Raw genomic sequence first — 13539 nt, forward strand, 5'->3', positions numbered from 1 at the left:
AGCCTGGACTGTGTGCAGGGGAACTGGAATGCTGTGGAGAGGCCTGCGAGGGGGAGGAGCAGGAAAAAGTTTGTCTTGCAGGGAGTAAATCTGGGGAATATTAAGAGAAAACCATATCCAACTGCTTAAGGCCTTGATTTGTTTTCTGATGTGTCCAGGCAGAGAACAGAGGCTTAACCTGTGTATCTCCTACCTCTCTTTGGGACTAAACGTTGGGAGCCACTGCCCACTCGGGGAGGGGAGGGGTTGTGGAACAGCCCTGAGCAGCAGTTCTGCACTGTTTGCTGTAAAAAAGGGCAGAAGATACAGTCCAGAACTGCTCTGTTTACATCTGGTTTTCCATTGCACCCTTTGAATCAAATGCTCTTGGTGCTGTAGTTTTTAACAGACAGCGAGTGCTTATGCAAATGTGATATTTTAATGCAAATGTCATATTTATTTATACTTGGAAGAGAAAACCAGCTGTTGTTTCCCTGCTGAAGTCACTTCCTGACAAAACTCCCAGAGTGTCTGTCAGTGCAGTGTGTGGGGGTGGGCAGGTTTTTGGTGCTTGTGTAACAGCCCTGCCCTCTCCTCTGCCCCCCCAGATCAAGGAGAAGCTGCTGCAGCTGACGGAAAAGAGAAAAGAAATGATTGACAAATGGGAAGACAGATGGGAGTGGCTGAGACTGAGTAAGGACACCCTTGGATTTCTTCTGGGCTGGGCCATATCTAACTCTCTTCACTGTGTCTTTCTGAGCATTGAAAAAAACCCCTGCAGCTCCTTCCTTTTGTGTTACAGCGCTTGGAATGTGTTTGTGCTGGAATAGCTGTCAGGCTCCCACTTGTTGATAGGTTGATGATGGAGAATTGGAACCCAAGAAACTGCCCCGAAGGTCTTGCCCTATAGATCAAACCTGGAGCTCGGTGCAATAGCTTTAGCTGTTTGGCAGGTGTCACATTCCAACTGCATTTCCACAGAGGATGCACTATGCAAAAATAGGGAGCAGTAAAGCCCTGCTACCTCCTGCATGTGCTGTGCCTGCGCTTCCTGAGGGTGGAATGTGGATGGGCAGTTCACTGGCAAAGGTGTACTTGTAAACACCACAGTCTTGCAAGTTTTACACCGTGGACAGCCCAGTTCTGACACTCTTAACAAGGGCAGTGCAAACCTGCAACTGTAGCACTGTGGAGAGGCACCCCAGGTACAGAAATGCTGTTTGCTGGAGGGAGCTGCAGCTGCTGTCCAGCTGTTCCCTAGACAGGGCAGCCTGAGGGAGAAAACCAGCAGAGAACAGGATTTCTATGCTAAAATTAGTATGATACAGCAGGTTAGAACAAACCCCCCCCCCACTGAACCTGCAAAATTAAATAGAAGAAATGGAAGTAGGCATTAACTTGCATTTTTTCTCCAAAGCAAAGGCAACAGGAGTATTTTCTGTCTGTTCAGTGATCCATTTCATTGAGCTTAGTTAAGGAAAATACTTAGCCAAGCACATGTTCTTTGTTCCTGAGCTGTGTCTGGGTAAATCCAGAAGCTGCCTGATGACTTCATGCTGCTCCTTGTGGCGTGAATGGTGCTGATTCCTGTCCCCTCTGTGCTCAGTTCTGGAGGTGCACCAGTTCTCCAGAGATGCCAGCGTGGCCGAGGCCTGGCTGCTGGGACAGGAGCCCTACCTGTCCAGCCGGGAGATCGGGCAGAGCGTGGATGAAGTGGAGAAGTTAATCAAGCGGCACGAGGCCTTTGAAAAGTCCGCAGCCACCTGGGACGAGAGGTTTGCAGCGCTGGAAAGGCTGACCACGGTGGGTGCCTGAGCCTCTGCTGGCCTCTCCTCCGGGCTGGGGGTGGGGAGGAACTCCCAGCATCGCCGACCTCATCTGCACGTGTTGATGCCCTAGAAAGACACAATAAGGGATAAAACCCCAAAGCCCATTGTGAGCCCAGCTGCAGTGTCGGTGATTAATGCTTGGGGAGCATGTTGCCATCTTTGGAGGACAGTTTGGCTTTAGACACTAAAACTGAAGTGGCTTGGTTCTTCACACACACAGCTGCAGACAAAAGGAACTGGAGTTTCTCAGCATCTCCACCAATCAGGCTGGTCTGTGGAGATGGTTCATTTCAGGCATTCAGATGTGGAACATTTTATTTCTGTGTATGGCAGACAGACAAGAGGATGTCACTTTTTGGTATTTTAACTACTTGGTTGTTTTCTTGTTTGTCTGGGTTTTGTTCTGATAGAATGAATTGGAGAACAGCCCCACTCAGTGTCAGAGGGTCTGATGCTCTGTGCCCTCAGTGGCAAACTCAGTGCCACAAACGTGGCGTGACCGATACCTGCCAAGACTGCTGCCTTCCAGTTGTACTGCAATTCACTCTAATTTCAGTTATGTTTCAGGAGAAGGTACAGGGTGGTTTGAGTTTCTAGAAATCCCCCTGAAAAACAGGCAGTGCTTTTAACTTCCCAAAACCGTTTCCTTCCCCAGCTGGAGCTGCTGGAAGTGCGTCGGCAGCAGGAGGAGGAGGAGCGGAAGAGGCAGCCGCCCACCCCGGAGCCCGGCCCCAAGGCAGAGGATGCAGACTCCCAGCAGCAATGGTGAGCGGCACTCTGCACTGCACGTGGGCTCTGCCACGGGGTCCTCAGGCTGGGAGTGGGCTGTGAAAGGAAGGGAAGTTGTTGGATTTAGTAATGTGACCCCTGTTAGAAGACTTGGTGGTTTCTGGGCACAGGACCTTTCCCAGCCCCCTGAATTCTCTGCTGAATTGGATGCTCCCATTTTCCATCCTGCCGCAGTGTTGTGATTGCTGAGGTGTCCCTGGCATGAAAGCAGGACTGCTGCTTTTCCAGCCCCTGGGTTATGAGTTGCAGTTCCTGAACAACCTCAGCTTTTTCCTTTGATGAGCATCACTTACAGATTTGAAGCCACATCCGTGGCACATTAACATTTATGAAATTACTTATGTGAGAGGAGGCTTATTTGAAAGGTAACTGTCAGTAGAGTCTGGTTTGATCTCACTTCACACTGGATTTATTCAGTTGGGCCTGAGGATTTTAGGAACTTGCTTAAATTTCTTAAATTAATATTCAGTAGGAAAATCTCATTTTGGTGAACAAGACATGTGACTTCTGAGAACTTAATACCGTTTCTTTTCTTTTTTCCTCTCTCCACCAGGGATGGGACAAAAGGAGAGCAGGTTTCCCAGAACGGTTTGCCCTCAGACCAGGAGTCTCCACGGGTTAGTTACCGCTCCCAAACCTACCAAAACTACAAAAACTTTATTAGCAGACGGACAGCCAATGACCGCTCGTGATCTGGACTGTGACACAGAGTCATGTGCAGCAAAAGACACCTTTTTTTCAGTATGGGTTACTGGTACTGGTTTCATCTTTTGGCTTCAGATTTCCCTGCTGCTTTTCTCTTCCTTCCCATCAGTTGACTTTTATTTGATTAGCAGCCCCTTGGAGATATATTTGCTTCACTTTAATCTTTGTTTATTTGAATCTCCCCACTGACACTCAGTTGCTTTAAGGTGACACATTTATTTCATGTTATTTACTGTGAGTTTTTCATGTCGCTAATAGTGTTAAGATTTTCCAGCTAAATCGTCCTTTATATGAGTAATTGAGATTAATGAGATTACAGCCTAATGAAGAAGAGCACTAGACCCTGACAGGTATGACGCATCGAGCTGTACTAACAGGTCTCAGCACGGCATTATTCGATATTATTAAATCAGCTGCCTTAGCAAGAGAGTTATTTACAAGGCCAAAGATAATCCACACAAGTGAGCTGGGCAGGAAGGGCTGGGGGAGAGGGGGGAGTGTGACTCTGGACAAATAAAAGCCTTCAGGTTAGTTGTATAACATTCCATGCAGAATGGACTCATTGACTGCAGAGACAAATAAACGTGAAATAAACCATTAAAACCCAGTATCTAGATTTATCTGGGGGTTTAGTCCTCAGGAAGGGTTGTGATCTTGCTGGAGAGCTGTGCTGGGCCCTGTTTGGCCTCAGTCCTGTCCAGCTGGCACTGCAGCAGTTCAGTATCCAGGCACTGGAGAGACAGAGGGGTCAAAGAGAGCAGGGCATGGCCCCTGGGGAGAGGTTGTGATGCTTTAAGAACTCAATAAAATGCATTGGTGTAAGATCCAGCTCTTTATTTTACCTAGATGCAGGCTGAATGCTCCATGCCTTACTGGTTCCTTCTTGGCAGGGGGGTGTCCCAGTGGAGTCAGGATGCATGCCAAGAACCTTGCTGTGCTCCAGGAAAATGCCAGGCTATGTCTCCAGAGTTAATGCAGCACAGGAGCTGGGCCTGGCTCCTCCCCCTCCTGCAGAGCCTCCTTGCTGCCAGTGGGGAGAGAAGTGGCACTTCTTGTGGTTACTGAGCCTGGCTCTCCGAGGTTACATTCCAGGCAGGAAGGTCCCTGGCAGGCTCAGATCCATGGATATCGGGGCTCGTGCAAAGCAAACACGGGTTCCAGCCCAGGGCTCTGGAGGAAATGCCTTTCAGCACCAGTTTATCTTTCCAATAGCCCATCCCAGTGAGGTCTGAGTCTGCACACACTCAGCAGTTCCACCTTCCTCTTTCTGAGCACAGAGCCTTTTGGGTCATCTTCAATATTCAGTTACAACATGAGCTGTTGTGCATTCTGATGTTCATACATTCTGTACAGTTGTGGCAGGGAATGTGAGGGACCTGCAAGCAAGTCCCAGATCATCATCTTGCTGGTTACCACAACCTTATACATCACCTGTTTGCTTCTTTCAAAATTTTATTTTTTTTTATTGCCATGATACATAATGCGTTCCCACATTCATCTTTGCCATCTTCAGTCTTTTGTGGGGATTTTTCAGCTCAGTTTGTTGAGTCCTGTGTTGCAATAGCTCAGGTGTACCCAGCTGTGTCAGTGCTGATGTGAGGCACCAGATCTGCTGCTGTTGATGAGACTTTTGGCTCTGCCAAGTGGCTGAGCAGTGCAGCTGGATGGTTCTGGATGGGCTGAGCCTGTGACGTGAGAACGGGCACTGAGAGGCTGTGCTTCAGTAACTGTACCTTTGTCTTTCCACTTCATGATGCATGTTTTTTTTCTCTTGTCAGGATAACAACATATAGCTTCTTAATGCTTTTAAAAGTTCCCTGTGACTGTGTGGGCACGCTCTGGTGGCTCCCACAGCAGTGCTGCTCTCTGTGCCTGCAAGGGCTGCCAGCTCTCAGGGCAGGACAGCTGGAGCTTCAGACTCCACCATCCACGAAGCCTTCACGTGTCCTCTGGCTGAAAAGTAGTGTGCAGGAGTAATTTAGAGAGAGAGACTCTTCTGTTTGTATTAGTGCAGTTCTATAAAAATTCCATTTTTATGATGAAGAAAAGTTAATGATGTCATAGATTAAGGTCATCATTTTAGGCACTAGAAGTGTAAGATTTCACCTGTTTGTTACAGCCTGTGGGACTGGCTTAATGCATTAGAGAGGTCCTTTTGCCAGAACAACCTGTCATCTGTTTGCATCTGGAACAGGCAAATCCATCTCTGTTTTTTAAGCTGTGCTGCAGAGCCTTGAGTTGATGAACTGAATACAATGTTGCCTCAAGCACTGTGAAAACCAAAGGGGTGTCTCCCGTCGTTGTCACCAGCTGTCCTGTTGCATGTCACAGTCCTGCTTTCAGTATCTCCAGAGCAGCCACTAAAGCACGTCCCACTAACCCTCAGTCCCTGTGAGAGCCCTGTCTCGTGTCCCTGAGCCCTGTTGTGCTGTAAGTGTTTGCTGTTGGTTTGTCCCACGGCGCTGTCTCCGCATGTCCCACGCATGTTTCCATTGACGTTTGTTCGGCTCCTGTTTCCTCTCCGTGTCGGTGACACATCCTTGGCAGAGCTCTTCATGATTCCCGTTTATTTTGCTTGTTTTCTGTTAATTGTAGATAAACACGTGACAAGGAAGTAAAACCTGAGAGAGCAGCAGGAAGGCTTTTCCTAGCCCTTTCACAGCCAGTAGGACTGGACGTAGGAGTCGCAGGTCTGATGGTGTGATGGAAGCTGGCAGTTGTCACTTAAAGACACAGGGCTGCAGATGGCAACTGAATTCCATGCTATTTCCCAGAAAACACCTTAAGCAGCTGTGCAGTGGCTGCTGGTGTGAAGCTGGTGTGTTTTCCCTCAGATCAGTGGTTGCAGGTATCCCCAGGGCAGTCACATTGTCACATCTTGCTGGTATCGCCCCAGCAAACGCTGCGCTCTCGCTGTCGGGGCAGGGGACAGGTGGTTCTGGGGAGTTTATCTCATTTTGGAGGCGAGTTCCTGTGATCTGTGTAATTCCTCAGAGGCCTCAGGTCCCTCAGACAGGGCTGCAGCAGAGTTTGAGCGGCAGGAAGTGTCAGTGGACAGAAAGATGTGCCAAGGGCACTCCTTGTTCCTGAAGGTGATCTGTTGGCTGTGGGTGACCCCTGGTTAATTGAGGTTCCAGGGGCGTCTCGCTGGTTGTTCATTCCAATGCCTGTGTTCTGGCAGAGTTCAGATAATCTTCAGCCTCATCTATTGACCCTTTTCCCCGCTTCAATCCAACATTTTTGTTATATGTTGAGATTTGGATACAAGTAGTGAGGTTTGGTGGCTTAGATCGATCCTAATTGTGAAGGAGCAGCAAAAGGCTCCAGGTGTGTATGCACAGAGCAAAGCAGACCTGACTGCAGTGCAGTGTGAGCTGGGATCCTCTCCCTGTTCCAGGGGTAGTGTCTGGGTTGCTGAAAGGCAGTTAACCAATCCTTCCCACATTCAGAGCAAGCTGACACTCAGATCTTCCCGGGTCCGTGCGTGAGGGACGGGGCGTGAGGGCCAATGACAGATACTGGGTAGGTGTGAGGAGTTGTAGCAAACGGTGGCAAAATTGAGTTTGTTGCATAATAATTCGGCTGCTTTTGATTTGTCCAGGCCATGTGCAGAAGTGGGAATGTCTAATTATTGTGCCATTCACAAAAACCTGCTTGTCTGCATAAAAACAGTCCAGAATGTTTGTAATCTACTAGAGCATTAGCAGCACTGAGCTTTAGTAACTTGCTAATAATAATACTACACACTGGTTGTGTAACTCCTGAGCTGCTACCAACAGCTCTGTATGTCAAAGTAATGGTACAGGAAAAAAAAACACTGGGACCAAGCTGCATTTCAAAAGCTTATGGCCATTAGGATTCCAATTTAAATGATTTTTGGATGAATGGCTCCTGAAGACGTCGACAGCTTGAGCAGTGAGAGCTGCTGGAGTCACGGCTGCTCTCTGGGTATCGCTCCCAGTGCGACAGGCAACGCGACCAACAAAGCAAGTGATGGGCAAGGCCTTGGTTCTGTCTTTGTTTGGGGGTAAATAGCTGTGTGATGCTGTGTGACTGTGGTGGTTTTCAGTTCCTTTAACCAAAATCCAACCCACCTAATAACGCCAGTCTGAACAGACCTCGATAATTGACTCGTGACCTCATTTCCCTTGTCTTTATGATCCAATATCCTAACTGGGATGGTGGAGATGAAATGCATGGTGTAATCTCTCTAATTTCTGCATGTTTTGATTTTGTTGTGTCACTAGGGGAACGGGGAAAGTGGGAAAGGAGCTTTTACAGAAACAAATGAATTGCACACATTTTTGTAAATGCTCCTGGGCGATTGTGAAATCTTTCTCTGCTGACTCATAGTTAATACCTTTTATGGACTTTTAATACCCCAGTAATGCCATAAATGTATTTAAGGTGGCTGATGTGTATAACTTCTACTGTTCCTCTGGGTCTGCAGAAAGTGTGATTGTTACTGTTCAAACATCGCAGTACTTAGCAACAGAATCAAATGCTCTCATTTTAGGATAACAGTATATTAAAGAATATGAATTGACCAGCAGAGCAAAGCACAGTAAAATTCACACTGACGTTCAGTTGCTCTTATTTTCCCTTCTCTCCACCTATAAAATGGGTACTAATCCATTCCAACCTTCTAATTTCCTTGGCCTCCTGTGTCTCCATGGAGTGCGAGAGAGAACTTATTGGCCTGTGTCATTTTCCAGGCAAAGTTTATACACAGCCACGTTGTGCAGGGAGGCAGGTTAACTGCAGGATAGCCCAGTGCTGGGAGCTGCAGGCTGAACGTGCTCTCCACTCTTCCCAGGTGGCAGAAACTGCAGACACAAACGAGATGGTCAATGGAGCTGCAGAACAGAGGACGAGTTCCAAAGAGTCCAGTCCGGTTCCTTCCCCGACGTCAGACCGCAAAGCCAAGACCGCTGTTCAGGCCCAGACTGCTGCTACCCTTCCAGCCAAAACCCAGGAGATCCCTTCAGCTCAGATGGAGGGCTTCCTGCACCGCAAGCACGAGTGGGAGACACACAGCAAGAAAGCCTCCAGCAGGTAACGTGCCAGTGCCGGCCACGGCGGCCGAGGTGGCACACAGTTCACTCCAGCCCTGCTGCCACTGTCTCCTCACAGCTCCCAGAGGCCTGCCAGGTTCTCCCTCCTGCTGCTGCAGGGACTGTGGCTGCGGGGCTGAGCGGTGTATGGGGGGAAGTCTAAAGATACTTGGTAGGAAAGGCAGCATTAGCCATATTTGGCAGGTGGAAAACTGAGGCACAGAGATAGCACGACCTCCCCACTGCACAGGATGGATTTGTGGCAGCAGTGGGATTTGATTCCACATCTCTCAAGTTGTATCTTACTACAAGAAAAGAAAACCACGTAGGTGTGAGACTAGAAATGTTCGTATTCTTCTGACATTTTGTGTTTGCACATTACCACTTCCCACCTACTCTGTGATCTGTTGGGCATGAGCAGGAGATGATTGGTGTGCCATAGTCAATTCCATTCCCAGGACCCAGGCCTGCAGGTCTCAAACAGGCAGAGCTCTGACATTTGTCTGTGCTGGAAAAGCAGAGTGGGGTCCTTTGTGAGCCGAGAGAGCTCTTGGAACCCCATTTGTGACTTGGCTCACAAGGAAAATATTCATGGCAAGAGCTGAGCTCCAGCAACGTCTAGGGGGTTTGGTAGGAGCAGAAGCCCTTGGCAGAGCTGAGATCACACATGAGTACAGTACTCCAGGATTTGTGTTCCACTGGGGTTGTTCGCACCAGAGGGTGCCTTGGAAGCAGTGACAGCCACCAGTGCCACTCTCTGGGTGCTCTTATTTCCAGTAATCGTTAATTTTCACAGCTCTGTTAGAGAATGAGACACATGATTTGTGTCAGTCAAGGATTTCACACACAGTCCATTCATCAGTTTGCAGCACAGTGAGAACAGAGCTTTGCCTTAAAAGGTCAGTTGGTTTCTCTCCCAAGAATGCAAAGTGCCCACTGTGCCTGAGTCCTCCCCCGGTGAGCTCAGGCTGATGTGCTGTCACAGGGAAATCTCTGTTGCATTTGGCTCAATGGCAGTGCTTCCATGAGAGAATTCCCTGTGTGGTTTATGGCACAGCGTAGGCCGTATCCACATCCTCACACTGAGCTAATCTCCGTTATCTTAAGAAATAACGGGGTTTGGTTTCCCCACTTCTACCAGTAAGAGCATTAGATTTATAACTGGCCTTGTTTCCCCTGTCCCCCAGGTCATGGCATAACGTGTACTGTGTCATAAACAACCAAGAGATGGGCTTCTACAAGGACTCCAAAGCTGCTGCCTCCGGCATCCCCTACCACAACGAGATCCCCGTGAGCCTGAAGGACGCGGTCTGCGAAGTGGCGGTCGACTACAAGAAGAAGAAGCATGTGTTCAAGCTCAGGTAAGGCTGGGCAGCAGTTTGCTGTGGAAATGCTGTGGGGGTGTGTTTGCTGTGTGAACCCAGCCTAGGAACTCGGCTTTGCTGAGCAAGCTCTTCCCAGCACTGACACAGGGGCTGTTTCTCAAAGGGAGCACAGCACACTGTCCCAATAATCAGTGCACTTGATGTTTGGGACCAGCCCCGAGGAGGGTGCCTGAAGTTAGGAGCCTGAATTTCACAGTGCCTCTCACAGCTCCTCAGCTGCTCCCTCTGAACTGATTGAGAAGAATGTTCATGGCTCTGCTCTTTTCAAAATCAGACCTCTTGTTTAATGTTTTCAGTATGAATTTAGGAGACTCCTGAAGACATCTATCATGTTTTCAGGCCCAGGACACGTAGTGACAGACCATTTCACTCTGAACTATGTGAAGGACCTGTTGCTCAAAGGTTAAAAAAAAGGCTTTTCCTTGTGAAACTGTATTTTACTAAACAACCTTCAGTTAAATATATCTTCAAAATATTTTATCTTTACACAGCTACTAGGTAATCCTGTCAGAGGACCCTGACTTTATGAACTGATCAGGTCACATATTCCAAGACAGAGGTGTTTTGGTTTGGTTTTTTGGGGGGAGAGTATAACTTTATATTGGTACAGGAATCCTCTAAAGATGTTAGAATCCATATCCGGGGAAAATTTGCTTTATAGAAAATATATAGGGAAATATATGGCAAATATTTAGGGAAATGTAGCTTTCTTGAAGACAGGCCTGCAGCTATGTGATTCATCCTGGAGACTATTTTAAACCCCTCTGAATTGCTAATGTAAGGATGTGCTGTTCCAAGTGCAAAGTTAGGCACAAGAGCCAGCTGCCCTTTTTTCCCAGTGCCCCGTCACAGGCGCCAGGCCCCTCGGGTACTTGCAGGTAGATCTTTTCTTTACTCACTCACGGTTATTTCACTGTTTAATGCTCAATTTCATTTCGTAAAGAGATGTTAAAATGCTCGGGTTTTGTGGGGAAAGATGGGGAAGGCTGCAACACAGCTCCTGCTGCCCCTGCCTCCTGCCTGTTCAGGTGCCTGGCCTGGTGTTACTCCATTGTTTTTTAATTCATATGTATCTTCACATACACTGTTAATTGTATCCCAGTTAAACCATTTGAGTACAGTCAGCAGAGGAATGCAGCAGAAGGCAGACCCTGGCCTCCCCCGTGAGGAGAGGCAGCTCCTCGCGTGCCACCCCGTGCAGTGCCTCGAGCCAGCCCGGCAGTGCGAGAGCAGAGCAGCCACAGGCTCTGCTGGCGTTGACGAGAGCCGGGAAAACTCTGCCTGTTGTTTCCTTTGCAGATTGACCGATGGCAACGAATACCTCTTCCAAGCCAAAGACGATGTAAGTTTGCTTTTCTCGTGGTTTGTCTGTGCTGTGAGGTGTGTGCTGTGGTACCGAGGGAACAAACGGCTGCCGAGAGCTCGGGGCCCTCGACGGGCCGTCCCCTGCAGGGCTGGACTCCGTGGGTCCCTCCCAGCTCAGTGTCCAGGGGTCTGTGATCTCAGTGTGCTTTGATTCCGTGGTCTGCAGGGGGTGTGGGTGATGTGCAGGTTCAGGGCTGCTCAGGTGCAGCCCTGGTAGCCACCTCTGCGGGAGCACAGCCAGAGGAGAGCCAGGGCCTGACTCGGGGCCGGATTCCTCCCGTTTCCCACCCGTGTCCGTTCCCCCTGCGCAAGGCGGGTCAGAGCAGGCTGTGGGTTGTAACGGCTCTCTGCCTTTGGGGCTTCTTGAAGGAGGAGATGAACACGTGGATCCAGGCCATCACATCAGCCATCTCGTCGGACAAGATCGAGGTGTCCCCGACCACCCAGAGCACTCCAGCCTCCAGCCGTGCCCAGACCCTGCCCGCCAGCGTCACAATAACCAGCGAGTCCAGCCCTGGCAAGCGGGAGAAGGACAAGGAGAAAGACAAAGAGAAAAGATTCAGCCTTTTTGGTAAAAAGAAGTGAACTCCATCTCCACACACTGCACTTCTCTGACCGTTCCAGTGGAATTCCAGCATGCGAGCTCAGAACCAATACGTTACTCTCTGTGCCTCATGTTCCTCAATGTGATTGACATTTTTTTATTTATAGAGCGTTTTAAAACAAAAAAAAAGCCAACAAAAAAAAAAATCTAAAGTTACAAATGTATGAGGTGCATTGGGCAGCTTCTGTAGGAGAGGGAGGACCAGGTTTTGGGGGTTTGTTTTTGTTTTGTTTATTTTTTTTTTTAAATGAAGTTAATGTAGATTAGATCTTAATATTTAAACTGTTCCTCAATTTTGTGAGGCTGTCTTGGAAAATAACCCACTCCTAGTGCTATTGGTGTGCAAGGCAGCGGTGCTTTCAAATCTACTGTGCACATGAGAAACCAATGTCCCGGCTCGGAGCGTTCCCTCAGCTGAGGGCGCTGCGCTGAGTCCTGCCCAGCGGAGCCTCCCCTTGCAGTTCTAACCCCTCCTGAAGGGCAGTGTGTTCTCTTTGCTGTAACAGAGTGCAGGGCTGTTGACTCACACACCACGCTGGTTATTAACGCGGCCCCAGGCGTTCCTGCATCGAGTGCGACACGTAAGAATGTTGGTGTTCCAGACGGATGAACAGGCTGAGACAGTTTCAAATAAGCTGTAATTTCAAATTGGGTTTGTTTTGTTTTCGTTTTTGTTTCCTTTTTTTTTTTTTTTTTTTTTTTGGCCGAAATACATTATATTGTATGTTTCAGATAATTCTAGTACAAAGTATAATAAGACTAGATGTATAATAAACCCTTTAAAATCATCGATAAGTGTAAAAGTGGAACTGAAGCATTTACTGGAAAAGTAATGTTACTCAAATGGTTACTTGCTTGTCAGCTGCAGCACTGTGTGTTATAATTTTGCTACATTACCTTGCTCTTTGATACATAGTGTGCATTTCTGTCACTGTAACTATTGTAATGAAAAATTTTCATCTTACTGCACAATCAAAAATTACATTTAATAGGAATGAACTTTCAATGACTGGGCCTGTAGTCAAGAGTAGTACTGGAACTGGCTTTCAGTTGTATCGAACTGTACCTCTAGACTTTTACCCTATCTGTTAAATATATGCGATGTCATTAAATGCTTTTAAAACTAAATATGCTGGGTAAGTTTCTTATTTCATTTCTGACGATGTTAAATCATAATTTTGAAAGAGGATCAAAAATAAAGTTATTTTAAAATGTCATCTCTCCTGTGCACTGAAACTGATGTCTCCAAATGTAATTCCATTCTCTTGTGCTAAAGTTCATTCTGAAATAGCTGTTTTCTTTCTTCCCACTTTTCTTTCTCCTCACTTCCCACCTGCCCTCCCTTTTACCCTGCTCCCCAAATTAAGTACCAAAAAAGGAATGAAATCAATATTTGATACAATATTTGGACATAGATGCCGTTTGTGAGAAGTAAATCCAGCAGAATGGCTGGGAGTAAAGCATAAGCAGAGGCTGGGGCGGTGCAGTTACCTGGACATTTACCCGATTGGGGTAAAGCTCCATGTAAGAGCTGGCAGCCAAAGCACATCATTTGGAGTAAGTGCCATTCTCCACCTTTTGCTCAAGTGCTCAAGTCCTTCCCTTACCTTGGGGGCTGCCTAGGGAAGCATCCAAGAGAAATAGCCCTGAGAAGCTCCAGTATGTTCTAAAATCAGGGAAATGTAAGGAACGTGGTTTTTACTGTATTGTAATTGTTGAAATACACTCAAATATAACTTCAGGTGGAAAGACAAACTGCAAACAAACGTGTTTCCAAGCGACAGTTTCCTGAACATGTGACCGATATACAGTGTCTGAATTCTTTTCTT

General features: G+C 47.6%; 1 protein-coding gene across 6 annotated transcripts in view; it reads left to right on the forward strand.

Moving 5' to 3' along the window:
• The window catches only part of SPTBN1 (spectrin beta, non-erythrocytic 1), a 111601-nt gene extending 98674 nt beyond the window's left edge, over positions 1–12927 (forward strand). For all 6 annotated transcript variants that reach the window (XM_050316968.1, XM_050316969.1, XM_050316971.1 and 3 more), the window contains 8 exons: positions 588–672; positions 1586–1782; positions 2464–2573; positions 3151–3214; positions 8119–8357; positions 9544–9717; positions 11041–11083; positions 11476–12927. In XM_050316968.1, coding sequence (XP_050172925.1) covers positions 588–672; positions 1586–1782; positions 2464–2573; positions 3151–3214; positions 8119–8357; positions 9544–9717; positions 11041–11083; positions 11476–11691 — 1128 coding nt within the window. In that variant the 3' untranslated portion in view covers positions 11692–12927. The remainder of the gene's footprint in view (positions 1–587; positions 673–1585; positions 1783–2463; positions 2574–3150; positions 3215–8118; positions 8358–9543; positions 9718–11040; positions 11084–11475) is intronic.
• The last annotated feature ends 612 nt before the right edge of the window (positions 12928–13539 follow it).

The sequence above is a fragment of the Myiozetetes cayanensis genome, unplaced genomic scaffold, assembly GCF_022539395.1.
Source record: "Myiozetetes cayanensis isolate MyiCay16 unplaced genomic scaffold, myiCay2020 scf2-11, whole genome shotgun sequence".
In the NCBI taxonomy this organism is placed as follows: domain Eukaryota; kingdom Metazoa; phylum Chordata; class Aves; order Passeriformes; family Tyrannidae; genus Myiozetetes; species Myiozetetes cayanensis.